Source organism: Pholis gunnellus, assembly GCF_910591455.1.
Source record: "Pholis gunnellus genome assembly, chromosome: 3".
Lineage (NCBI taxonomy): Eukaryota > Metazoa > Chordata > Actinopteri > Perciformes > Pholidae > Pholis > Pholis gunnellus.
The window spans coordinates 18,564,657-18,591,526 of NC_136529.1; the positions used below are offsets into that span (position 1 = coordinate 18,564,657).

The 26,870-nt window shown below is 42.3% G+C and overlaps 3 protein-coding genes across 4 annotated transcripts; 2 read left to right on the forward strand and 1 right to left on the reverse strand.

Moving 5' to 3' along the window:
- Positions 1 to 889: 889 nt before the first annotated feature.
- On the forward strand, positions 890 to 7,144 carry ube2j2 (ubiquitin-conjugating enzyme E2, J2). Its single transcript, XM_079156944.1, has 7 exons — positions 890 to 1,008; positions 4,039 to 4,169; positions 5,787 to 5,827; positions 6,044 to 6,146; positions 6,244 to 6,382; positions 6,484 to 6,564; positions 6,662 to 7,144. The coding sequence occupies exons 2-7, from the start codon at positions 4,039 to 4,041 to the stop codon at positions 6,950 to 6,952; spliced, it is 786 nt and encodes a 261-aa protein (XP_079013070.1). The 5' UTR covers positions 890 to 1,008; the 3' UTR covers positions 6,953 to 7,144.
- A 2,221-nt stretch (positions 7,145 to 9,365) lies between these two features.
- On the forward strand, positions 9,366 to 11,259 carry LOC306694204 (uncharacterized protein). Its single transcript, XM_079156946.1, has 3 exons — positions 9,366 to 9,431; positions 9,568 to 9,981; positions 10,097 to 11,259. The coding sequence occupies exons 2-3, from the start codon at positions 9,662 to 9,664 to the stop codon at positions 10,212 to 10,214; spliced, it is 438 nt and encodes a 145-aa protein (XP_079013072.1). The 5' UTR covers positions 9,366 to 9,431; positions 9,568 to 9,661; the 3' UTR covers positions 10,215 to 11,259.
- Positions 11,260 to 12,387: 1,128 nt separating this feature from the next.
- hipk1b (homeodomain interacting protein kinase 1b) lies at positions 12,388 to 25,159 on the reverse strand. 2 transcript variants are annotated; one of them, XM_079156939.1, is made up of 18 exons: positions 24,860 to 25,159; positions 22,491 to 23,224; positions 21,108 to 21,299; positions 20,829 to 21,010; positions 20,551 to 20,674; positions 20,131 to 20,250; positions 19,921 to 20,007; positions 19,622 to 19,806; positions 19,375 to 19,525; positions 19,092 to 19,278; positions 18,855 to 18,973; positions 17,885 to 18,019; positions 16,747 to 16,907; positions 16,263 to 16,334; positions 15,998 to 16,162; positions 15,672 to 15,886; positions 15,445 to 15,557; positions 12,388 to 14,383 (listed from the first exon to the last, which is right to left on the reverse strand). In XM_079156939.1, the coding sequence occupies exons 2-18, from the start codon at positions 23,220 to 23,222 to the stop codon at positions 13,925 to 13,927; spliced, it is 3,399 nt and encodes a 1,132-aa protein (XP_079013065.1). In that variant the 5' UTR covers positions 23,223 to 23,224; positions 24,860 to 25,159; the 3' UTR covers positions 12,388 to 13,924. The 2 variants fall into 2 exon arrangements, with proteins under 2 accessions (XP_079013065.1, XP_079013064.1); XM_079156938.1 differs by having other exon boundaries at positions 19,622 to 20,007.
- Positions 25,160 to 26,870: the final 1,711 nt, after the last annotated feature.

Sequence of the window (26,870 nt, forward strand, 5' to 3'; positions counted from 1 at the left end):
GTCTATAAATAATTATATTCCAGGGTAACACTATTTCAGGGTACAGACTTCCTTCTGTATGCATAATATTCCAGATCAGCTACACAAATAAAGAAGGAGAACTTGCGAGTACGTAACAGAGCAGTTAATAGGGCTAAAAGAATGACATGTGGAGTTGAGAAAAAGGAACCAGCAGGGGCGATATACTCCTAAACCCATGAGATGTTTCAACTGCCAAGAATTTGGGCATGATGCAAAAGTTTGCAAAGGAAAGAGAAGGTGTGCCAGGTGTGGAGGAGAACATGAATATGGAACGTGTTGAGAAGGAGTCCAGCCAAATTGCTGCAACTGTGGAGGGAAACATAGCATTGCATAAAGTCGGATGTGTCCAATACTCGTCAGGATCTGTTATTCAAAATAATGTCAAGTCACTCAAAAGCAATAAAAACAAGGCACTGAGGTTACATTTATATGGATTCCGGCTCATATAGGTATCAGAGGAAATGAAAAAGTTGACAAACTAGCAAAACACGCACTAAAGGAAAAATAATATAGACATCTGTATCAAGTCATCCAAACCAGAGGGAAAGGGCATTATAAGGAAAAATATCAACAACATATGGCAACAACATTGGGACCAGGAGACGAGGGGGAGACACCTACATTTAATTCAAAATAAAGTGTTCAGTGTACGATATAGGGGAGTAAACAGGAGAGAAGAGGTCGCAATATCAAGGTTAAGAATAGGACACAGCAAGCACAACCAGGCCCCAGAAACTGTAGAACATGTTATCACCACTTGGAAAATTGGCAGTAATGCAAGTAATAGGTTGCAAGCTGCCGTTAAACATCACAGAAGAAGAAGAAGAAAAGAAGAAGTAAACCGGAAGCGTGATATTTCCTCCTACTGGCGATAGCTAAAGCTACGTTGGTGTCATCGTCTTATCGGGTTGGGGTTTGACAACAGAAACAACAGCTTTATTTCGTGTCCAACCACGAATACCTGTCGTCACTGGAGTGTCTGGAGAGGTATGTCTATACCACACTTCCTCTACTTTGTAAATACGAGAGATGCGGAGGACAGCTCTTGCTTGTAACACAACTGTTTGTGCTAGCCGCTGCTAACGCTAGGTAGCCAAACATAGCTCTGGCCTACGTTAGCTTAACGTTAACGTCAACATAGTACACACAAACAGTGACTTCTCATCAGCTGTGCCTGCTAGCTTAATCGAAGGCGCTGTATCAAGTCATCCTGTCCGGGAGGACAGTATTGATACGCTGTGTTTGATAAAAACATTGTCAGTCACATATGTTGAGATTATGTAGTTTGAAGTTGATCTACACAGTTTACAGTTGGTTGTTGATCGATATTGAGCTAACCAATCGACCTGTGCGGTTAGCCAGAGAAAGCAGTAGCAGTAGCTTGCCAAGTAAGGTTGCGGATTAGCCTCAGTTAATAAATAAATGGCGTTAACGTAGCCCGTGGTTTATTATGAATTTACCCTGACATCATTTCAATACTCTTACAGTTAAAGTACAGAGCATTAGCGTTACACTGTCAGCTGTTAGCGCCATGACTCCGGGTCAGCAGTGTTTGCTGATAGTTATCTTGAGTTCAGTTGGCTGAGATGGAAAGACAGTTAAAAGTACATTTTAAATCTAAATCATGTCTTGCCTATACATGTAGCAGTACAGTCTCAAAATACTACTACTTTGCATTTTTCCATTTTTAAACTTTAATAATTTCAAGTTCATTATGCTGATGTGTCCTGTATGTAGTAAACGTTTCACTTTATTATTCTAAAACACAGAATAAGCTCGTCATATAAATACATGACATTTGATCCCTTCATTTAGCCATGCTAAGCCGTTTAAGAGCTTACCACTATATAATTTTGTTTATGAATTCCCAACAGTAGCCCTGTTAAAGCTACTGCTGCCTGATTCTACAGCCATAAGATTAATCAGTGACATTTGTGAAGAACAATTATTGCTGGTTAACAACTTGAATATGAGATTTTTCTGCTTGTCTTTGTATCGTGACAAGATACCTTTTTGTATCATTTGTAAATTGACTGCTTTTGGGTCTTTTGACTGTGGGTCAAACTCTGTGAGCAACAGCTCGCAACTCTTTATTGGCATTTTACAGATTAAACAATTCATTGGTGCGCTAATAGGTAATCCATAGACAGTCATTCATTGCAGCATTGAAATACAGTTGCACTCAAAATGATTCAACCCCCATTGCAAATTAGGGTTTATTGGCACAATGTACAAACTTTCAGCTGTTCAATAAACAACTCAAACAAGGACAATTCAAACAGCTCAACACAACTAATGTTACAAGTGGCTTCTCCAAAATTCAACATAAAATGCCACTTTTAATGACTACTGCAGTCTCAAAATGATTCAGCCCCTTCATAACAAGCATCTTTAGTACTTCATAGACTAGAGCACCCTTTTGCTGTTATGACCTGATGCACACCTTATGCAACTAATCAAGGGCCTCATTAGTTGCATCAGGTGTGCTTGAGGTAGAACACATCAAATACCTGGACTGGCAGTGACGTTTGAGTGCATATTAGAAACGTGGGTAAGTCAAGAGAATTGTCCAAAAAGTCAAGAGAAGAGATCATTGCCTTGCACAAACAAAGAAAAGGATACAAAAAGATAGCAAAGGCACTGAATGTTCCTAGAGATACCGTTGGAAGCATAGTTCTCAAGTTCAAAGTTATAGAACACTGGCTACACTACCTGGACGTGGCAGAAAAGAGGAAGCTATCGACGGCTGCCACCAGATTTCTGAGGAGGCAGGGGGCCAACAACCCTCGAGTGACTGCAAAAGACCTGCAGCAGGACTTGGTGGCAGCAGGCACTGAGGTTTCAGTTTCCATACTAAGCTGCATACTAAACGCTGAAGGTCTCAATGCCCGAACTCCAAGACGTACACCACTACTGACCCAAAGGCACATTAATAAGCCACAGAAGTTTTGGGATTCTGTTCTGTGGAGCGATGAAACAAAACTGGAACTTTTCGGGCCTATGGATCAGCGGTATGTCTGGAGGAGGAAGAACGAAGCATACGCTGAGAAGAACAGCCTGCCTACAGTGAAGCATGGCGGCGGCTCGGTGATGCTTTGCTTCTTCTGGCACTGGAAACCTGTAGCGTGTGGAGGGCAAGATGGATTCAATCAAGTATCAGGAGAAAACGTCATGCCGGCCCGTCTGTGAGGAAGCTGAAGCTTGGGCGTCGTTGCACCGTCCAACAAGACGATGATCCCAAGCATACCTCAAAGTCCGCCACGGCTTGGTTTCAGAAACAGTCCTGGAAGATTCTAGAGTGGCCGTCGCCTGACTTGAACCCCGTAGAAAATCTCTGGTGGGATTTGAAGAAGGCTGAACGCAAACCCAAGCATATTCGAGAGCTGGAGGCCATTGCCCGTAAGGAATGGACTCGGATTCCTCAGGAACGCTGTCAGAACCTGGTGTCTGGCTATGCATCACGTTTGCATCAGGTCATAACAGCAAAAGGGTGCTCTATGAACTACTAAAGATGCTTGTTATGAAGGGGCTGAATCATTTTGAGACTGCAGTAGTCATTAAAAGTGTCATTTTGTGTTGAATTTTGGAGAAGCCACTTGTAACATTAGTTGTGTTGAGCTGTTTAAATTGTCCTTGTTTGAGTTGTTTATTGAAAAAAAGTTTGTAAATTTTGCCAATAAACCTAATTTGCAATGGGGGTTGAATCATTTTGAGTGCAACTGTAAATAACAATCTCACCAAAAGGGACCAGTCTTCACAATTACATTTTGTTATTTAAGTGTAGTATCAATGAAATCTAGATACATTACAGCTATACTGTGGTAAAATGACCCATTTTTACCATCGTTAGGTTTTTCACCACTGAGTCAAATGTAAAACATCTAAAAAAATGTAAAGGAAGGCCACACCTGGGCCTAGTATTGTAAGGGAATATAATAGTGGTGCCTCTGTGTCTCAGTAACACATATCAAGATGAATTTCATTAATTCCCTTTTGCATGTCCTCCTAAATCCTCAGATGAACAGCAACGGGAATAAGAGAGCTCCAACTACAGCCACTCAGCGACTTAAGCAGGATTACCTCAGGATAAAGAAAGACCCTGTGCCTTACATCTGTGCAGAACCTCTCCCTTCTAACATCCTAGAATGGTAAGGTCTCCATCCCGTCAAGAGCCACGAGTCATCACCACCAATACGCTGCATCTCAGAGCTCCAACGTGGACCTTTTTATGTTCTCAGCAGAGTTTAAACATTCTCTAATTCTGACATGTCACTAAATCACTACGGCTCTTTGTCCAGAGAAATCTGTGAATCAACATTTAAATGCTAAAAAAAAACAGGTTAGCTTAAAAATATGTACTTCCAAAAATGCAACTATTTACTATTAGTTCATTTTTTAAAAACTACTTCATCAAGATTTTAACAGCTTTTGGGTGTGAGGGACATTCAGTTTTAACATTGGTGTATAGCAGTGGTTTCCTAAGGGCCTCAAGGGCCACAAGACAATTTCTAAGATAGATATATGATCATTGCAGCGCATAGTAACGTTTGCTTAGTTTCGCGGCGGTTACGTTCCAAAGCGCAAATAAACACACCCGCACACAACCCTTAGTCAACCTGACATCAATAGCAGCACTCTGCACACAGCAGAGGAGAGAGAGAGAGAGAGAGAGAGAGAAGAGGGAGGGGGACACTGACGCACGTCCACATAAAAACACACCGCAATCTAACAACCCTGTTGTCATCCGTCAACGTGCCCATGGGTGTGATGCTTCACTCGGTATCAAACGCAGATGAGCTCGACAAAGCAGCCTGCACACCCATCTTTTTTAATTTGTTATGGTCAAATCCTTAATGTGTAATAAAGATAAGCAAAAGTTAATATTTAGTCAGTTGATGAGTTTTCCAGGGAAAACCTCAACTACCAGTATACAGCTATTTATACAGAATATGACATCACCTCCAGCAGTTTGCATGTTAACAATAAAAGCCGTTATGTGTCACTACCAACAATCATTTGTCTTTCTTCCTGCTTCCTGTAATAACGTCTGTATCTTTATACCTTAATCTATATTTTATTTTGCTGTCAGTCACATTATTCTTAATAATTGTTCTGGAACTAGTGTTGGGTCATGTTCATGTATTTATTTATTTTAGTTCTGTGGATGGATGATCTGTAATTAGTGTTAGCAAAACAATGTCAGTCAAATCAATAAAACAATACTAAACAGACAACAACACTGCACTTTAATGGCTGAAATGAGCTAAGAACGGATACAATTAACAACTGAGTCAATTATCATAGAATTTACATCTGTCTTGACTTCGGCCAGATGTGTCATGAATCACATTAGTCTGACCTGTCTCTAACGTGTGAGCGGCATACAATTACACTTCTTCCTCTTGATTCTATTTCAAGTTTCACCCGTTTGTGGAGCAGAAATCTCAGCATTTGTCATCTCTAGCTGTGCGTTAGAGATTGACCGCAGATGAACTTCTTGTGATTAAAAATATATACGACGGTCCGAAGGACGTTGCAGCTGTATGATGTGCATCTTAACTACCAGGACACTTGTTTAAGATAATGGAAACGTAACAAGAGAGAATTAAAAGTGGAGCTGCTGAAGTGAAACAGTCAGTAGATTTAATTGTAGGTCATTGCTAACACATTAATGCAGTTCTACAGGATGGAGAAATAACCAAAAATGATTAGTTTCTGATGTTATTTTTAGTCACTAACGGAATTTTTTTTTCTGTCTTCTCTAGGCATTATGTAGTCAGAGGTCCTGAAAAAACTCCCTATGAAGGTAAAACCTACTCACAGTTAACACATCACACACTCATCAAGTAGTTTCGGTCACGCTGCGTATTTTGACAAGTTGATTCCTGCTGATCTCTGTGTTTTGTGAATGATGTAATTTCAGAAGTAGTGAGTAGTTCCGTCTCAGCTTTACGCATGCGTTTCTTTTTCGTGTTAAGTGATAAATCAATAATAAATAAGTCGTAAATTCCATTTTCCTTAGGAGGATATTATCATGGAAAACTCATATTTCCTCGGGAATTTCCTTTTAAACCACCAAGCATCTATATGATAACACCAAATGGGAGATTTAAGTGCAATACAAGGTAAGAATACGGTTTTAATTGTTGAATTAAACAAGTTTTTTTTTAAGTGATTTTGCTCATGCTCTTCTATTGTAACGCCACCCCGTCTTCTCCACAGGTTATGTTTGTCCATCACAGACTTTCATCCAGACACGTGGAACCCTGCGTGGTCCGTCTCCACCATCCTCACAGGTCTGCTCAGCTTCATGGTGGAGAAAGGCCCCACCCTCGGCAGCATTGAAACCTCCGACTACACAGTGAGTGCGAACGAATGACCCAAAATGCAGCACATGGTAGTAACCCACCTGTGACGCCTCAAATATCTCATGTGCTCTTTTTTTTTTTTTTCTTTCTCCAGAAAAGACAGCTGTCAGCCCAAAGCCTGGCCTTCAACCTCAAGGATAAAGTGTTCTGTGAGCTGTTCCCTGATGTGGTCGAAGTATGTATGAGGGGATCTCTAACATCTTGTCGTTTTCTGTTTTTCTGTTGTTTTATTGGCCTAATACCGTCCAATTTCCGTCCTTCCCCTACACCAGGAGATGAAGCAGAAACAGAAGGCCCAGGAGGAGTTAAGCGCCCGCACTCAGCCCCTCCCCTTACCCGACGTGGTTCCTGACGGGGACCCTCAGCACGCCCACTACGGGCTCCCCGCCCTCAACGGAGTTCCCGTCCCCCACGGGGGCGCTAACCCCGCCCCCGGCCTGCAGCAGGCCAATCGCAACCACGGACTTTTAGGTGGCGCTCTTGCCAACCTGTTTGTGATCGTGGGCTTTGCAGCGTTCGCCTACACGGTCAAGTACGTGCTGAGGAGCATAGCCCAGGAATGAGAGGAGCCGGCGTTGTAGGGCGGCGCTCCCCCCTGCAGGCGAGCCAGCTAGTGGACTCCAAAATTCTACAAACACACTACGTCGGGGAGGGATGTTCAGTCCTGGGTTAAACCCCTCCACGACCATCACCACCACCACCACCACCACCATGGACTTTGGATGACGGAAACTCAAAGCCGACCCACCCGAGAAGGATTGAGAGGAGGAGGAGGAGGAGGAGGAGGAGGTGTGGGGGGGGGGGGGGGGGGGTGGACGGGAGTGGCAGTAGGGCCGGGAAATTGGAGGGGCTAATTAAAAAATGGTTGAGATCCACTCTGTGCTTCAGTGGTTTATGTCAGCAGTAGGAACAAACTTGGCTCATGGGTTGTGGAAGAGTGTAGAACTATAGAAGAAGAAGGCTGGAGGCAGGTCACAACAACAGAAATATGCTAAAATGCACCATTGTTCTCCTGCATCATCAACATTACTGATAAAAAGCTTAAGTCGGTAATTCTCAAAGCAGGCGTCTCCCTGCCCGTCACTTTTACAAGACGTAATTCCCTCTGCAGTGTTTACTCGTCATTCATCAGATCTAAGACTCCTCAGGCTGTGACTTCACGCTGTTGCAACTCCAAAAGTTCCCAAAATCAAGAGAAAAGGAGAGCCACTAAGACCAGTTGTGTGATTTCAACTTCATTCTTATTTGACATACATACACGCATATAACGCTCTTTTTGTATTTGTCAGTTTTCGTTTTCCATGCCTTGAATAGCATCGAGGCATCAGGTGCCAGTAGCTTGCAGCCACAGCTAAAGAACTGGTTTCTCCACCTTCAATCGCACTACGTACCGAGCGTGTATCTGGCCCACAGCGGAAATGTAACCTGTTTTTTTTCTTCCTAGGAAGACGCTCTAGTTTAAATAGAACACATAATTGTACAGTCACGAAAGACCACTTTGTAACATTTCTCCTGAACAGCCCCTGTCAAAGATTGACATGCAAACTATTTTAGATTATACATGTGCCAAGAATGTGTCTGAGTGATTATCAAGCACAAATGGAAGCTCAGAAGAAATGCCTTTTGGTCCATGTTGACAGTCAGGGAAGGGTAAACGGGAAGCTTTGTAACCCGATGCGTCACCCGTGAATGGTCGGGAGGCTCATTAGTGCTCAATGACATAGACACCTGCAGATCTACATATTAAAAAAAAAACAAGAAGAAGAAGAAAAACAAGTCCCATAACAGTGCGCAACAACGTGATGCTAGTCACACTTAATACACGTGTCAGTATTTCTGTATCTCATCAGGAGGGGGCTACTTTCTGCACGTATATCTGATGACGCATCACAGGCCGGGCAAGTAGTGCAGAAAGGTATTGGCAAGTGTATTTTCTATATCTGTATTTCTCTTTATCTCAAAAGATTTTTTAAAAAACATAAAGCTTGGCATGGTAGTCTGCGAAGCTACTGATCGGTGGTCAAAGTCTGATGCGAGTCCAGACGTTCCTTCCTGTCAACCCATGAGCCAAGCAGTGAACCCAGTGTCTGCACAGAAGTACATACAGACCAGTATCTTTTTTTTTTTTTTTGGGGAATTGGTTTAGCTGACCAATACAACACCAATCTATAAAGGTCCATGTAAAGAGACAGAAGAAGAGAACCACCGTTTGTTTCTGTATATTATTTTCTGTTTGATCATTTTTGGGGTTTTTGTTCTCTTATTTATAGAAACTGCCTCGGCTTCTGTGTCACGGTTCTAAGGATGTTGTCCATGGGCCAGGCTCACATATTTGCTGATAATTACTGTTGTGCATTGCATTTAGTAAAGATGGTTCTACTGTGTATCTAATGTTCAACAGAAAAATGGTCTGAAAGCAGAAGATTTGCCTTTTTATTGCTCCTTTCTTGGCACCATCTTAAAAAAGACAAACTGATGACGATGATGATGATGATGAGTGCGTTTTTTTGTGTGATTATACAGCAAATGCCCAAATTTCCATGCTTCAGTTAATCTTGTGTGACATTGTATGTTTTCATAGTAAATGCAAATAAATTGCCTTTGAGAAAAGCTTCTTTTTAATGTGCTTCTGTGACAAATTGTACTTAAAAATACAACATCAACAACCTATCATATAGCGAGGTCAAGGGTCTATGTTCCTCAATTAAAGATTTCCTTTTAATCACTGCGTTTGCTTACAAAGGCAATCATCTTTTGATTTCGAGGCTATTAAAGTTATTTGCATACAATGTTGGCTCTTGCACAATATGTTGACTCTCGCACACTTCAGTTGAATTCCACAGAAGAATTTTCCACAGAAGAATTTTACCTGAGGCCACTTACCTGGAACTGTTGGAATCGCATGACAAGACGAGTCACGTCTGCACGCAGGGAAGGCTTTAAAGCACCGAAGCAGCGAGCAGACAGTCACAGTAGAGCGCCGTCAGTCCAGCAGACACTTTACCTTCAGTACTAAAGCAATCCACCCGATCAGCCCTCAAAGTAAGTATTGTTCTAAAACGGTTGATATTTAGTGTTTTGAGTATTTATTTTTATTTTTTATTGTGGAACATTTATCAAGAAAATAATTTCCCTCATTTTTCTGATATTTAATATTTGATTTTCTCACGTGCTGCAGGTTGTGCCGTGACGACTTCCACTCTGCTTCTAGTCTGTGCTCCAGACTCTACACACACACACACACACACACACACACACACCACTCGTTCATCATGCTCATAAACGAAGAGCTGGAGTGCGTCGTGTGCTGCTACGAGTACTCGCGCAGCGACCGGGTCCCGAGGATCCTGCACTGCAATCACACCTTCTGCGCCCCTTGCCTGGAGAAACTGTCCAACCTGCAGGGGGTCATCCGCACCGTCTCCTGCCCGCTGTGTCGCTGGATTACCTGCACCCAAGCCAGTCTGACCCTGCCCGGGGCCCTGTGGGTTAACACGGATATCTGGGACCAGATTGCGGTGGAGCAGCAGAAGAATCAAGAATCGATGAAGGATTTGAAAAAGACAAAGACCCAACTCATCAAGTCAACAATGTAAGTGTATCCTCAGTTTTTATTCTAATAGATTCTGCTTCTGTCACAGCAATTTGTAGCTGCAGTGTAATGTATGCAAGCCCGAGCCAACAGATCTCTCTCTGTCCCTCTTTAGCCCCCATTCAAGACACGCTGGCTTCATGTCCACACTTCAAAAAATGTTCAGCTGTGTGCTGCAGCACAAAGGACGGATGGACACCTTCGGACAGTCTAACCGCAGAAGAATCGCTTAACCCAAATGCCTCACTAGTGACATTTTTGTCTTTTTCCATTTGTCTTTTCCCATACATTTGTCTGTTGTAATGCTAATTTTTATAAAGTTTAGCAAGGTTGTGAGTTAGTTAGTTTGTAGCCAAAATACAGACACTAGCTCCTTTTATAACAAACAAGTCTCTATTGAAGTCACAATGTTTGATGCCACAACCTTTGCAGAATTAAATCATACATTCATTCTATTATGTCAGGTGTAGCCTACAGTGTAGCGCCCTGGCTTTAAAAAATGTAAAACTTTGAAGGTTAATAAGAGTAATAAAAAAAAGGGTAGGCTAATAATTGACATTTAATATGGCCTATAAATGAACAGGTTATTCTTTAATCTAATACGGCACAAACAAATCATAATAATATTCATATTAAATATTTTTATTTAAACTTACTCAGACATTTTTGTTTATTAACAACAGAAGAACTTTTTGTTTTTTAAGTGAGGAAAACGGGTTAAATGTAGGCACCTGATGCATGTGGCAGCACATCTCTGCAGTTAGCGGGACCGCAGCTGTAATGGACAGACATCTCAGCCGGGCCTGCATCAAGGTCCCTGCTTGTGTCTTTGGAGCGAAGGACCTGAACCTTTGTGTGAAGTTTTTTGTTATGACTAACTGTGAAATATCAACAAATCCATATTCATCAATTCTAATTTGCTTCCCAAAGCTGACTTTAATGACCAGCTGGTATTTCAGTGGGAAGAGCTCATTCTGATTTAGAGGACATGATTTATGTGATATAATGTATAGTTGTTTATAAATGTATATTTTTTTTACTATTTTTGTCACTTTGCCCACGTGTTTTGGTGCAATTGTAATAAAAACAGGTCTGATGTGGATCATTGCATGTATCCGTGACTTGAAGGATTCTTATCCTCAAAGTTGCTCTAAATTCTGAAGCACAATTTACTGTGATTTATTTATTGAACAGAAATAAAACCGTAACTATTGTTTGCTTGACTCAGACATTTGTGGACATTTCCATGTTAGAGTAACATCATCTCTGAGGCCAAAGAAGGGCAATGTTTTTAATAAAGTTGTTCAAACACATCTCTTGGCTGAATTATATTTTCTTCCTCATGTGTCAGATGAAAACTATTGATATACACCTTGACATATATATATATCACTTATTTTGTAAAAAAATACATTTTGCTGCCTTAAATGGCTTTTAAAAAACGTTACTTGAACGAAATGAATCTGCTGAACTTCAGAATGGAACAGTTAAAACATCAAAATAAAAAAGGTCAAGGCAAAGTATGTCAAACTCAGTCATAGTAAAGTATGACTTAACATAACTATCATATATCAAAGTCATTAACACATTTTTCACACATTTTTGAAATAAGTCATATTACAGTATGACTTAAAACAGGTACTGTATCATATTTTAAAATCATAAAAAGTGAGTATACTGTAGTGAATCGTAGTGAAAAAAGTCATAGTATGCTGTATCAAAAAGAATTGTCAGAGTACAGTATGACTTTAACTAACTGTGTCATATGTCTAAAATATATCATAAAAAGTCATACAAATGTCATAGTATACCATGTCAAAGACAGTATTACTTAACTGTATCATAAGTCAAAATAAGTCATAGTACAATATGACTTAAAAAGTAACTATTTGTAAAAAAAATTACAAAATAAGTCATGGTAAAGTACGTCAAAATCAGTCATAGAGAGTATGACTTAAAATATGTCAAAAAGTCATTAAATTGTCAAATCAAGTCATAAAATATGAAATAAATCATAAAACAATTAATGTATCATATTTTGAGAAATCATAAAAAGGTCATAGTCCAACCTTCAATACCATGGAAAAACATGATAAAAAAACATAATAAAAGCTTCCGTTCCATGAACAGATTATGAGCCATCATAAAGTCAAACACTCTGTTCTCTGTAAAATTCTTTTGTCACTTCATCGGTTAATATACCTTGGAAGAGGCCTGAATAGCCCGAGCTTAGGTTTATTTGTCTGTGCTCATGCCGGCCACTGTTCAAACAGTTACAGAACTCAAAGATCATACATCACGACTAACGTGGAGCTTTTCTCTGCAGCTCAGAGTGATGAGGGGAAACTCACCAATTCATAGAAGTTGTAAACCGGGGCGAAGAAGAAGGAAACAAAACGTTGTGAATATGTGGTTATTTTTATTGAAAACAGTAACAGTGGATTATTTGAGCTGAAACCTTTTTTCCCTGAATTAGTTCTACTAAATAGCCTCTTAACTATACTATGTTAAGGTGAAATACAGTTAAATATTCAGGCATTACAACACAAAACTGATGCAAACACAACAGGGAAGTGTTTACTAAAAAGCTTTCATAACCCACAGAAACCATCCCGAGATCCACCTCCTTCGACCAACAGCCACCAATCAGCTGTATGCAGACCAGACCACCGGCGTGAGGGTTGCATCCATGTGTGAAAAACAATGGAGTCCAACATTTCATATTCAGACAAGACTGAAGCCAAAGTGGCACGTTTGCACATTTTCTAGGGGGGGGGGGGGTAAATACACCATGTATATTTAGTAGACAGCGCCACCTTTGACTGACGTATTGTAAGAAACACAAGTGTTAAAGTGGTTTCTCGTCAGATAGCAGAAGGTCCATTTTTGTTACAGCTTCCTAGCTAGCGTTTCCAATGTGTCATATGAAAACAGTTCAAATGGACCATAACTCGCGTCTATAAAACGAGCAGGTCCTACACAATCAGAATTCAAACATAGGATATTTTTCAGTACATGTCAAACTATTTTTTTTAATATTTCAGGGGCAGATAAGTAGGGAAGATTAATATCTTTAAAAAATAAATGAAAAATAAAAGCTACCACATCATTCCTCAGGATGGTGATCTCACTCCGCTGTACTTCATAAATACATTCAGCACTCATTTTTTTTTCTTTTTTAAAGTTTCTATTGCATAAGGACATGATTAATGCTGCCTAAACACTGTCACTATATTAACAGACTATCACATGTGCACTTAAATTAACACGTATCCATCACAGTTTGCACCACATCTTCATGGACCTTCCTCTTCCTCTCTCTCACACCGACAAAACATAATTTAAAAAAAACATAGTAAAAGACATATTCGTGATTAATCAGACATGGGTAAGGTAGTCACTATTATATGTTAGCTAAAAACACAGGGTCACACTGGGTTAGTGTGAAGACGTTATAAAGAGGGTCATGAGAAACTAAAGGACTTGTAACTCTTTCAGCTAGCCCTTCACTAGCTTCGAGTTAGGCGTCGAGAAGTTCGCCTAAAGTGTCGTCGCAGCTTGTGACAGGAGGAGAATCTCTCTCCACACACACACACACACACGCACACACACGCACACACACGCACACACACGCACACACACGCAACAGGAGTACAATACATCGACCACAATGCCATAATCATACATCTAGAGAAGATGGTTATACAATAAGGGCTATAAACAATATTGTTAAGGGGAAATAAACTAATAGGCCGACATCAAATAATACCCAGAACACATTTTAAAAACACAAAAGAGCACGTGACTGAGTTGCAGGTGAAGACAAATAGGTGAGCAACAGTTATTCTACTAGAAACACAGTTTAAATGTCCCTTTGTGATAAATTGTGGGGAAGTAGAATTCTTTTTTTTTTTGTTGTTGTGTTCAAAGTGTGCGTGACTCCCTATAGGAATGGATACTGTGTGAGGCGCCTGGGGCTTAGCTGGTAGGCACTGTAAGCTTCGGCCCGGGGAGTCACACTAACGTAGGGAGAACCAGTGGCGAACTGGTGCTGGTAGGCCGCAGGCAGGCCGTGCAGCAGACTGCTGACAGAGTCCTTACGACTGGCCGAGTCTCTCCTGGAGGAGGATGCTGAGGCGTACGTTGCTGCATAGGCGGAGGGAGAGTGTCCGTGGCTGGCGTGACCACGGCTTAGCAGCTGCTCCATGGCCTGAGAGGCCGAGGAGAGGGCCGTGGAGGCCGGGTAGGCGTACAGGCTGGGGCCGGGGGCCGAGGCCGAAGCCAGGGCCGCCACCTCGGGGAAGTTGAAGTGGGACGATATGACCGGAGGGAACGTCGACTGGCGACGCATTGACGAGTCACTGTGGGAACGCTCCTGAGATGAAGAAACAACCGGCTGAACCTAAAAAAAAGAAAAGAAACAATACTCGGTATTAGTGGTGTAACGTTGTACGGAGCAACTGGATTAATTACACAGTTTAATGCTGAAATAAAGTTTTACTGACCAGTTGTATGAAGGAGATGTTTTCACAACAATATAAAATAGATATTCGAGATGAATTATGATCCTCGAAGCAGCTCATAATGCATCATTAAAACTACTAATGACAAGATGTGTTTCTTATCTTTTACAATTTAAATGTGTTTATAGTTAAGGCTCAAGCGCAACGAACACTAAAGAGGATCTATAAAGTAACGTTTGATATGAAGTAATATTAAATGTGTGAGACGCATCATCATACCTGTAATGATGCCTCTCACATTACATTTATACAGTCTGGCTTCAATTCACCACCTTCGCCATCTGTGTCGCCAGTTTCCCCGTGTCTCCAAAATGTTCGTACGCATGGGTCAGAGTCTCCACACAAGTGCGCACATTCTCTCGTCAAGTTTATATAAAAGTTAACTTTTACATGTGAAGTGGCGTACACCTCGTTCAGGGCCAGTTTTGTGCGTACGCAACAGTTATAAACGAGACCCCAGAAGTTTGTTTTTCAACATTGACATTTTGTAACTTTTTAATTAAAATCTTAAAATAAAGATTTAAAGAATTCTTGTCAAAAATTACGAAATAAAAAGTCGTGGTTTAGAGTCCTACGGCTGCAAACAGTTATTCAGGATATGTCTTTTGTACGTTGACATAAACCTTCCAGCCCGTTTTCCTTACTGTAAAAAAAGGCTGTTTTTGACCAATGAACCTGCAGTTTGGATACAGATGTTTAACCTTGTTGGAGCTCCAGATGCTGTCTCATGTTGCTCACTGCTTCACCTTCACAGCTGATAACTTTCACCTTCTAAGCAGTGTTAGACACTGTGATGAAGATACTGAAGTGCTTACAGCATTGCCTACGTCCTGTGACTGACAAGTAAATGATTTGTTAAACTGTCATTTTAACGGAATTAAAAACAACACTAGCGGCGACATCAAAGCTTGTGAAACCGCAGACATGAAAGAAGCCTCACCTGGCTGAGGTTTAAGGGGTGTGACTGGCTCGGCAACAGTCCATGACGCTCCAGGTTCTCCCCGGAGCTGCAGGGCTGTCGGTTGGATGATCTCTTAGGCTTTATGTAGGTCACTGTGCATTGAAACGTATTATTAAATAACACTGCTTTCATTCCTGATCTCACACACACACACACACACACACACACACACACACACACACACACGGTAGATGAGGGACTTTTACCAGTCTCCAGGCGTCCACGAGAAGCGGCTCCTCTCTCAGACCCCTGGGTTTTGATTGAAGGGGCCACCACTGCCAGAGACTTGGCCTGGCGTGACGACACGGTGCTAGCTGGGTTCAGTGTGCGGGGCAGAGGAGTCAGGGGACTGGCTGTCGAGGAGTCCGAGTCGTGCACCGTCACACAGCTGATGACATTAGCGCGCTGGCTGAGACCAACGCTATGTAAACAGAGAAACGCGTGTTGTGTTATTTCACCAGAGGAAAGAGGTAGATCTGTGTGGAAGAGGCTCAGAAAACATATGGAATAGTTTAGAGTATCTTTTCCTCACCTGGCGGGGTGGAATTTGCGCTCATCCTCTGTGTCGGTGTCACTGTGAATAGTGATGATGCTGACCGCCGGGCTGGGTGTGTCGGAGATGACGATTGGCTGCGACCATGTGGCGCTGGGTGGAGTCACACCGCTGCTGCTGAGCAATGATGCAGTGGATATACCCCTAGGCAGAGAAACAAGAGGACATGTTGAGTTCTCCCACCGAAAGATGCAAAGGTCTTCCTCCACTTTAGGAAGAAAAAAAAAAATAGGACACGACATACCTGTTTCTGTTCTCTCCACGTCTGGCTTTCACCTTCTTCCTCTCCGGCTGGGTCCTGGCTTGGGTTGTGCTCCTAATAGGGCCAAAGATCAAACAAGTCAGAGGTGGAGACCACTGGCAAAATCACAACATGAAACAATAAACAAAGAAAGCTTACTTTTCCAACATTGTGCTGGAAATGATCCCAAAACCACAGTATATTTAGTATATTTACCATGTTTTGTTATTCAAGAATACATTTGGGGTACCTTACATATCGCAAATAAGTCAATATAATGGCCGAACTGGTTGGATGATGAGATGATTTTTTTACTATAAAATGTCAATGACGTCATAACCTCTACCATAATAAGTATTAAGTGTGTAAAAAGAAGTATCCTTGATCAAGATACCAAGATGTTTGACATAAAAAAAACAAAATTCAAATAATTGTAAAAATGTAAGATGCTAGTTCACGTTTGTAAAACAGTCGTTGGTCGACTCACCTCCAGCTGTGTCCCTGCTGCGTGGAAGCGTTGGAGTGAAGCGTTTCAAGAGGGGATTCGGGTACGTTGGACTGGTGGGCAGAGCTGTGGATGGCCACACCGGGGACCTGCTGCCACGAGGACGGGATGAGGATCTGTTGAGTGCCAGTGGGCCAGGCCTGCTGAGAAAAAACCACAGACATCCACACTTTAGCACATGTAATAATACCAAGGATTCGATATTAAGTCAACACAATTGATATGATGCTGGAATGGGCCAGACAAACTGAACCATGCCGAGAAATGAATCCAAACACTGAAAGACAAAGCGGCAAACCGACTGGCCAAACTGTTCAACGGGCAAAAGCAAAAGAGATAGACAAGCGAGCAACCTTTCCCCAAGCCATTCTCTTATTATAGCATTGCCCTGCAACAAACGCACGAGATGATACCCATGCAAAGCACAAACAATGAAGCACTGTGAACAGTCAGATCGGGTATAAAGACAAGTATACACAGAACCACGGTGCCTGTTAAAGAAGAATACTGAAGAAAGAGATTAGTTTAGTTCACTGAAGCCAAACGGTCTGCTGATAAGCTGTCTTGGGAAATGTTCTGGGGCTGAAACGAAAGGTGTGTGTGTCAGAGAGTGGGGCTGTTGAGTGGGGATTTTAGTGGGGCTTTGTAGCGGCAACCTCCTTTGCTGAAAACGAGGAAGGACGGGACAAGAGAGGCTGCAAGCAAAGCGCAGACTAACTCGGCAACGCATGCGCTCCATGCCCTCAGCACACCTACGGGAGAAGACTGTGGGGGAGGGAATGACAGTGTGTGAGGGGGGGAGGTGGGGGTCCTTTGGAGTGGAAAAAAAAGTGTTGTATATTTTGCCAATTCTAGTTTAACGTCACAAAGGGGAACAAAAAAAATGCCAGATTCCAGAAAAACTGATTGTCCTACAAAAAAATAAGGCTGCTTGTGAAAAGGCATATGAGGGAATATGATGCACACAAAGACTAGCCCTGTGGCACAGAGAGGGGAGGAGAAGTTGCAAACAAATGAAAAAAGAAAAAAGCAGAGTGGGGCGGGAAAGAGATGGCATTGTTAGTGGTAGTAGCAGTGTGCATGTGAATGAATTTCTTCAGGGATGTCCTCGTTGCTTTACCAGCACTGTGGCTGTGTGCTCCAGGAGGGTGGGCCGACCCACCCCGGGGCCCAGCCCGAGGGGCAGAGAGTACTGGGGGGCTATGCCTGCTGAGGGTGGGTGCAGGGTGGCCACCATCAGGGGTGTGCAGGAACCCTGGAGGAGGGAGGGAAGGAGGGAGGGAGGATAGGGGAGGGCAGGGTTAGGGCACGGTGAACAGTAATGTCCATTAAAGGCTCTGAGCACCACCTCTATCCAGTACCACTGGACACCACCTGGACACCTGCAGTGTGCAGCGATTATTCATTTTTTTTTTTTTTAAAGCAAATAGCAATTAAGAAGCTTTTTGAGCCAGATGAGTCTCCCACATTAACCATCTGGCCTCCATCCCAGACAGCAGACTGGGAATAAGAGAGGCCTGACTCTGAATGGCAACCCAATCAGTCCTGGAAGCAAATACAGGGCGAAAAACAGCAACAAGTCAAATCTTTTGTAAATTCAAAAGTCAGGGGTATAAAAAGCCATTTAAACAAACAGCTACACTGAAAGCAAACCGTTACATTGAAGAAGACTCTGAAACGGGTTCCCACTAAACTTTGGCTCACTCTGCTGGCAGCAGAAGAGAGAATGAAAGGAGAACTCCAACACGGACACTTTTTTTGATGCACTCGTTTGTATCCTTGAAGGAGCAAAGCTGGGCACCATTGCTCTCAGCTTTGCGCTAATGACATGACATGATTCATGGATGTTGCCAGATATTTCATCTGCAACCCCGAGTTTAGGTTTCTAAATGACAGATGACAAAAGAAATAGGTAGGAAACGTCTGAAATTGAAGTCAATACGTCTCTCTCTCATATATATGTGCACGTGTTCTTTGTCCATCTTGTCAAAGAAACTCAAGTGTGCCAGAGACGATACAATCACAGTGTCTCTTCACTAAAGACCGCAGTAAACACACACACACACACACACACACACACGAGCTCTTACCTGTGTGAGCATACTAGGCTGGAGCTGCAACGACTGCGCAGACGGGTTCTGAGGTACTATGGGTACAGAGTTCTCCATCCTCACAGGGAAACTGGAACTCTTACTGGATGGCTGTAACCCTGGAAAACAATTCAGCATATCAATGAGTAACACCAAAAATACTGATGAAAACACTGCCGCAAACCCGTGCGTCGTTTGGGCCTTTCTTTCAGTTTGATTGCGACCTTGTCCTTTTACCTTGAATAGTGGAGGGAGGGCAGACGATGAGAGTCTGCTGGAAGGGTTCCGTCTGGCTACACAGCCCAGCAGGACGCGTTGGAATCGGGACGCTCTGTTGAGCGAGCCCGGGAATGTTGATAGTCGCCTGCTGGTACAGAGCCGGCTGGTAGTTCAGCAACGGCACCGCTCCCCCGGCAGAAGGCACCTGTTGGGAGACATTTAGAACGCCATCGATTAATACTACAGGCGCTGCACGTCCCCGAAAACCATGTCTGAGAATTAGCGAATCAACGGCTCATACCTGGTTATGCTGGTTGAGTTGGCTACTGAAGGTAACGGTGAGGTTGCCCGCCGCAGCGCTGGGCACTGCACTGGTGGAGTACAGGGATTTGCTACTGTCGTAGGAGCTCCGGCGCTTACAGATCTCCATGTTCTGGAAGCAGGACTTCACACTGGAGAGAATGGAGTAATAGTGTTTCAGCGACTGCATTTCAATAAAGACCCCCCTCCCTAACAAAGTGCAGCAGTGTCTCACATCGTTCACTTACTGTGAGCTGTGGGGATAATCCATGAGGTGGCTCATTGTGACGAAGGGGTGACCCAGAGTTTTTGTAGGCGTGATCCTTTTGTCGGCATCCAGACGGAGCATCCTCTTCAAGAGGTCGATGAACTCTCGTCTATCGGCTTTCTCCGCCAGCATGTCCGTCCCCTCCAAATGAGAAGACAGGTTGACCTGGAACACATAATGAAATAGATGAGTAATAAACAATATACGGTAACGTGGTTTCTTGGGTTTGTGTGTGTGTGAAAACGATGTAATTGGAGGATATTTGTGAAAGCCATCTACCTGCATCATGTCGTCCAGACAGTTGAAGATATACTTCCTCGCCTCCTTGGACTTGATGCCCATCTCCATCTCATGCTCCGCTGGGGTCTGGAAAGAATAAACCATTTCTGATTCAGTATGTGTTAAAAACATTAAATGTCATAGGAACGACAAGACGTCTTTATATTTAAATGCATTCAGTCATTTTCTGATATATGAGGTTCTATTAACCTTAAGCCTCCAGAGAGGGTAGCTGGAGTCAGGTCCTCGATTGAAGAAGCGACTGGTTTTAGTTCCGGCGCTCAGCAAATACTCTGCAGGCAGACCTTGAGTCTGGGAGATGTATCGGATCTGGAAACAACAAAACAGCATTCAGGGGTAAGATCAGAGTGAGACAAAACAGTCAGTGGACATGACTCAAATGTGACTGCCTGCAATAGCCTTACAGTTTATACTTGTTCACCTGCAGCACTTTAGGATCTCCTGGCTTTTGACAAAACTAGCAGCTCTCAACACAGCGCACCTACAGTCCCTTTTATTACCAACTAACAAGCTGTGGCCTCAGTTCCATCTCATCAGTTAGCTTTTTTTTTCCAGACATTTGAGCATTTTTATTTTTCAGTCCTGGGAAACACTGACGTCAGTACTGACCTGGTCGTACTCGGAGGCTCCAGGGTAGAGAGGCCAGCCCAGAAACAGCTCAGCAATCACACAGCCTAAAGACCACATGTCAATGGCCTCACAGAACGGCAAACCCAAAATGATCTCTGGGGCCCTAGAGAGCAAAAAGGAGGGTTAACGGTTAAGTACCAAAAAACTGAACTAAACTACAAAGTTTAGTCACAGTGACTTATTTGTCACCACTCATCCTCAAAGGGGTACAAAAAAAAGACGTGTTTAAATGAACCAAACGCAGCGGGACGTCTTACCTGTAGTAGCGAGACTGTAAGTAGGTTGAGCAGACGGCTTTGGACACATGGCTCGCTGAGCCAAAGTCGATGACCTTTACCCTGTAGGGCTGTCTAAGAGGGTCGACCAGCATGATGTTCTCTGGCTTCAGGTCTGCATGAATCAGACCAAGGCTCTTCAGTTTCATCAGCGCTGTAGCCACCTAAAGACACAAAACACGCAAATATCCATCAGAAAAAAACTACTTCACCACAACATTAAAGTAATAATATGATAGGTTTTATTAAATGTCTGCCAACCTGCTGTAGGATGGGTCTGATGTGCCTTAAGGGAAGCGGGCTGAACTTGCTGTGCTTGAGGAAGTCATATAGGTTCTGCTCCAGCATCTCAAACACCAGGCAGGTGTGACCCTTGTGCTGGAAGCATTCGTACGAACGCACAAAGTTGTACTCGTCCGCGTTCTCTGCACTCAGCCGGTTCAGGATGCCCACCTGTAAAGAGAAACACAAAACCCTTTTAGCACCTGTGATGCAGCCGCAGGTGAAGTGGAACTCATGGAAACACACCAACGGGGGTGAAAGTAAGCCGGTGGAGCTCGGTACTCCGTAGCACTAAAAGATTCAGTGGCGGTACGCAGAACAACCACCCGCCAAGATCACATTTCCAACAAGAAAACACATCCGCTCATGCCATTTAAATAAGTAATTTGTTATACATTATGTCAAATGTTTCTTCTTTTACCCCGGCACACTACTATGATCATAGTTTTATAGTATAACTGACCATTTCAAAACAAAAGTAGCGTCTGACACAGGGGAGAGCAGTGCTAACAAATTAGCTTTGCTGTTAAATATTGAATCGAACAACAAATCGGTGTTGAAATTGGCCGGCGGAGACGTAGTTCATGTTAGCGGTCAGCATTACATTACAGTCATTTAGCAGATGCTTTTATCCAAAGCGACTCACAATAAGTGTATTCAACATCGGTATTCAAGAGAACTACTAGTCACCAGAAGTCATAAGTGCATCTCCTTCTATAAACAAGCATCTAAGAGCATAAACCAGAGCATAAGTACAGTGCAGAAACAAACTAATATAATAAGTGCTAAGTGGAAGGAGCAGCAGGTGGGAAGCACAGTACTGCTTGGCTAAATAATGAGGCTGCGTTGAGTTACATTATAGTAGTTTTTTGGTGAGAATATATATTGTATATTATATAAGTTGTTTGAAGGAGCTGTTTTCACAGCAATATAAAACACACATTGTGGATGGAGCAGTAGCTCTAAGCAGCTTATAATACATCAGTACAACTAGTAATGTCAAGATTTTTCATAATCAAATGAAATATTTAATTAGAAACACATTTATTTCTTAAACATTTGAATTGTGTGGTTTTATGTAAATAACCACCATAGATGACAACAACAAGGATACCATAATAATAATGCATTTAAATAGGTTTAGTTTTGACAGATATTATTGTTGAAAATGTTGATTTTTCTAAAAAGGGAACCAATTAGTGAATAATCAGTTATTAATTAGTGTATCTAATTAGTTTATCTAATTAGTATTATCTAACAGCTGGATAAATAATAGATAGCTGCAGCCATAAACCACTGTCCATGTAGTTGTTTTTATCAAAGCAGATACACAAATATGTGATCAACAAAATGCTTAATTACCTCGATCTGGCCCTGACGAGCGTACGAAGGATGGTTTTTCAGGATCTTGATAGCCACGATCTCATTGGTGCCCCTCTTCCAGCACTTGGCCACTTGTCCAAACGTGCCTCTTCCTAGAAACTCCAGCACTTCATAGCTGCAGGACACGGAGCAGAGGATCTCGTGCTGCACCAGCTGATAATCCCCTTCACCATTGGAGCTGCTGCTCTTGGTGGTTGTAGCCGAGTGGGGTATCGACTGGCCCGTGCCTCCTCCACCACCGCCACCAGTACGGGTGGAGTAAGTTGCCGCAGGGGCCGAGAGCTCCTCCAATATTTGGACACTGCCACATCCACTCCCGCCGCCTTCGTTGGTTTCCTCAATCTTCCTCTTCTGCCCGTGCCTGTGGCCCCTCGTTTCAGCGGACGTCTCGGTATGAGCGTAAGAGGAAGACGTCGCCTGCTCCGCCACACGTCGGCTGGATCCACGGGGAAGACTGCCGGTGCTGTCGGCCGCCCGCACCACCACTTGACCTCTGGAGCCGGGTGCCGCCGGGGGGAAGACCAGGGATGGAGCAAAGGGTGCCACGGCCATGGCCGGGGCAAAGGTGTATGCCGACTGGCCCGCTATGGAGCTGTAAGCTTCGGTGGTGGACACGTCCCAAACATTGGTCTCCACCTTCACCTTCTTAACGCGGCAAAAGGCACTGGAGGAGATGGAGGGAGGAGAGAAGACCTGCAGCTGAGAGCTCATAGCTGAAAAGAGATTGATGGAGGATCAGAAAACCAGGAGCCTAAATCACCGTAATAACTTCTTAAGACAAAGCTATTACAGCGTTACAATTTGTGTTGCTATACAGCGTTACATAATGTGCAGCACGTATTTGGTATACTTGGCTAAAATGAACGCAGTCTAATACAACAGTCCAGCCCAAACATCAGTGACTAAATGTTACAAACAGCTCCCAATATCATACCATAAACATTAAGAGCACCCTCAGACCACAGACTCCAAAATAACTGTCAAGTCGAACACCACTGCAACACAGTTTCAACAAAAGCTGAATGAAACAGGACTAAAGATAAAACAATGAATAGACTGCACCGGAAGTCTATTCTGCCAAACATTCTCTGGTTTCAGCTCAGATGTGAGGATTTACTATGTTTCCGTGTTATATTTGATAACAATGATAACATCTTTGGGGGAAAAACAAGTCATTTCAAGAAGTCCAAAAGGCTCAGAGGAATTGTGATGGGCAGCAATTAAATCAGCAATTTAATGGATAATTAGCTGCAGACAGCCTTACACTTTTTACCTTGATGAAGACTGGGTTAATAGCAAGGTTGTTATTGTTGTATTGTATTAAACGACAATAGGTTCAGTTAGCTGTCCTTAATAAACTGGCAACTTGAAATCAACAAAAAACATGGGAAATGCTCCACAAGCCATCAAACCCGAGGCCATAAACGTGCAGTCTGTTTTCCATCGAAGCGTTATATTTTAAGAGACGGTAAAGGTGTTATCTGAAGGACTGCAAATTATTATTATAAACTATTTATATTACAATTATAAGGAGACACCCCGAGCATCTGGGTTCCAGCATTGGATGTCATATAGGATGTGTAATTTGCAGGATGGACAAAACACTTTTCCTAAAGTGGAGCATGTTTACTTTAAATAAAAGCAAAAGGATAAAAGGGAGCACATAGAGTCACGTGTGAGAGTTATGCATGAGCACTTTCTATCAAGATCCTATTGTTTCTATATCACTTCGATAGACACCTCTTTATTCAATTTCACATTAATTTATCCTACAGATGTTATATTTCAAAGTAAATCATGCAAGCAACACACACACCTTTAAAAAAATGAACATGTATGTCATAACTTAACTGTATAATTGAAGCTGCACACAGGATTTCTATGCAATGACAAGCTGGGATCTAAATACCAGCTGGGCCTGTATGTGATGTGTCCGATTCCCGGTTGAGCTACACTTTCTTGTTAGGAGTAAGTAAAGCAAATGTGGGTTTCGACGCAACCGAAAATGCAAAAGAGAGCAGTGTACATGGTTGGAGACAGAGGACAAAATGGTATGGACCACAGTGGACGTCAAGATGTGATCGACAACGTTACTCTGTTCTAATGTAACACAACACCGACATTTATTGTGTGGATCGTCGCTTTGCTGGCCATCAACATCGGTAACCCCATGACACGAATCAACAAGGCAACATTACTTAACTCGCTAAAGCTAACGAGCTAACGCTTAACTTCATGGAAATATGGCGTTAGATGGATTAGTGGCTTAACGAACAACATAAAGTTAGGTTGAATGACATAGATTGGATGAGAAATCAACATGTATTTCAGAAACCGTTGTTACATACCGGTTAGGATGTTTTTACAGCGTCGAAAAACTGGGCTTCGTCCGAGGTTTAAATCCCACTGCAGTGTGCTGGAGCAGCGTTATCCTGTTAGCTTCAGATGCTAGCTAGGCCTGCATTGTTTCTTCAATCGATGGAGAGCTGGGCAGCAGGGGAAGGCGTTACAGTGTCGAGTTTTCAGAGAAAAAACACACGGGTCTCATTGTATTACTAAACTTAAAACATCTAGTGCTAAAAAATATGTACATTTGTTGATTAAAACATAATAAATTATACTCTAAAAACCGCTTGTCCTGAAGCAGCAAATCCACTTTTCACCGGAACAACCACGTCTTTATATCAGCTGCGATTCGAACGTCATTTCCGGTACACTACCGTAATTACCGTGGAATTGGCAGGCGATGCACATAGATGCGTTTCTTACAAGATCAACAACTAAGGCGGTTTTAGTGGTTGTACAATTTTATTCTCAACTGTTATAAGATTTCCCGGTTGTCGAAAGATTAGGTCGAGGGGCATTCTGGATCGTTTTTTTACACATCCAGGAAAAAGGGAAACAACAAGTTTACGGTAAAAATACATTGTCGTGACGTAATGTAGAAAATACCAGTAATTTTCCGGTAGGACCAAGATGTTCCACACATCCTGGGACAAATCTGAAGACCAACTGAAACCTAAAAACGACTGGACAAAGCACACTGAAAGATTGTTTCCATCAACCTGCACATATTTTAGTCAGTAAGGAGCTTAAACCTAACATATATAGAAACGAAAGGACATGTTTCAAAATATCAGAGTGGAGTCAGGAGGGGTAGAAATACAATGGACCCCGATTTGTGTTGAGAATATGAAATAAGAAAAGCAGTAAAAGATACACATAATAAATAAATGTCAGGCGAAAAAAACAAGTTAAAGTGCAAATTTTCTTTTTATTCTGATTTCATTTTACAGCAGAAATTATGTAAAGCATTCAGAAGACATTTTCCACATATAAGGGCAATATTCAAAACACTTTGCATGGCCTCAGCAACAAAATATTCTTTTAAAAACATCAACACTTTAGTGATGCTTGTGCATGCACGTTTGTAAAACAAACAAAATAAAAACTAGGCTACAAAAAAATAAAAGAGGAATGAAAGACTGAGATTGGCATGGAGAACACAACAGCAGGCAAGGTGGGAATACAGCAGGAAATGATAGAGAGAGAGAGAGAGAGAGAGAGAGAGAGCAAGAGAGAGAGGTAAGACGGGGTGAAATAAGAAGAAGGCGAGGAGAGGTCTAGCCATAGATTATCTATAAGGGTCTACCATTCTAGCATGCAATGTGGTGTTTGGCCACACCCTCTCAAAACAAGGCCTGAAAGGTTATACCATTCATTTCTAGGCGGATTTATTAGAACAGAGGTCCTCTCTGCGCATGTCTACCAGCTGTCTACTATGGCATTATTTCTTAATGTTATATTTTTTAAAAACTTTTTCTACTCTATATACTCTTTTTACAGTCACCATCCTCTCCAAAAACATGAATGGATTGATGGATTATCTGCAATCTGTGTGTCTAGTTTCATCTGTATGTGTGTGTATTCTCTGTGTGTGCTGATAAGCGCAGGCATTTGGATGTTGGTGTATATTTGACTGTATGTTTGTGTATATATATGAATATATATTTATATATATATAAATATATAATATATAATATATATATATATATGTATACATATATACTGTATATATATGAGGCCAAAGCAGTGTTCTTTGTGACTTGAGTGTGCTGATGTGAGAAGAGGGGCAGTTTAAGAAGAGGTTCATGTGATAGCGTAACATGAATGCTCCTTACAGCGCTGTCCTAACCATGGCTGTCTCTCAGTATGATGAAAATTCCGAAAACATGTGAAACACGCAGAATAGAGATCGTCCAATTGTAAATCGTTCAATATATTATCTCTTACATTTTTTCTTATTTAATTAAGAAAATTGAGGTGATATGTGGCCCTTACCTATTTTTATTTAAGAAC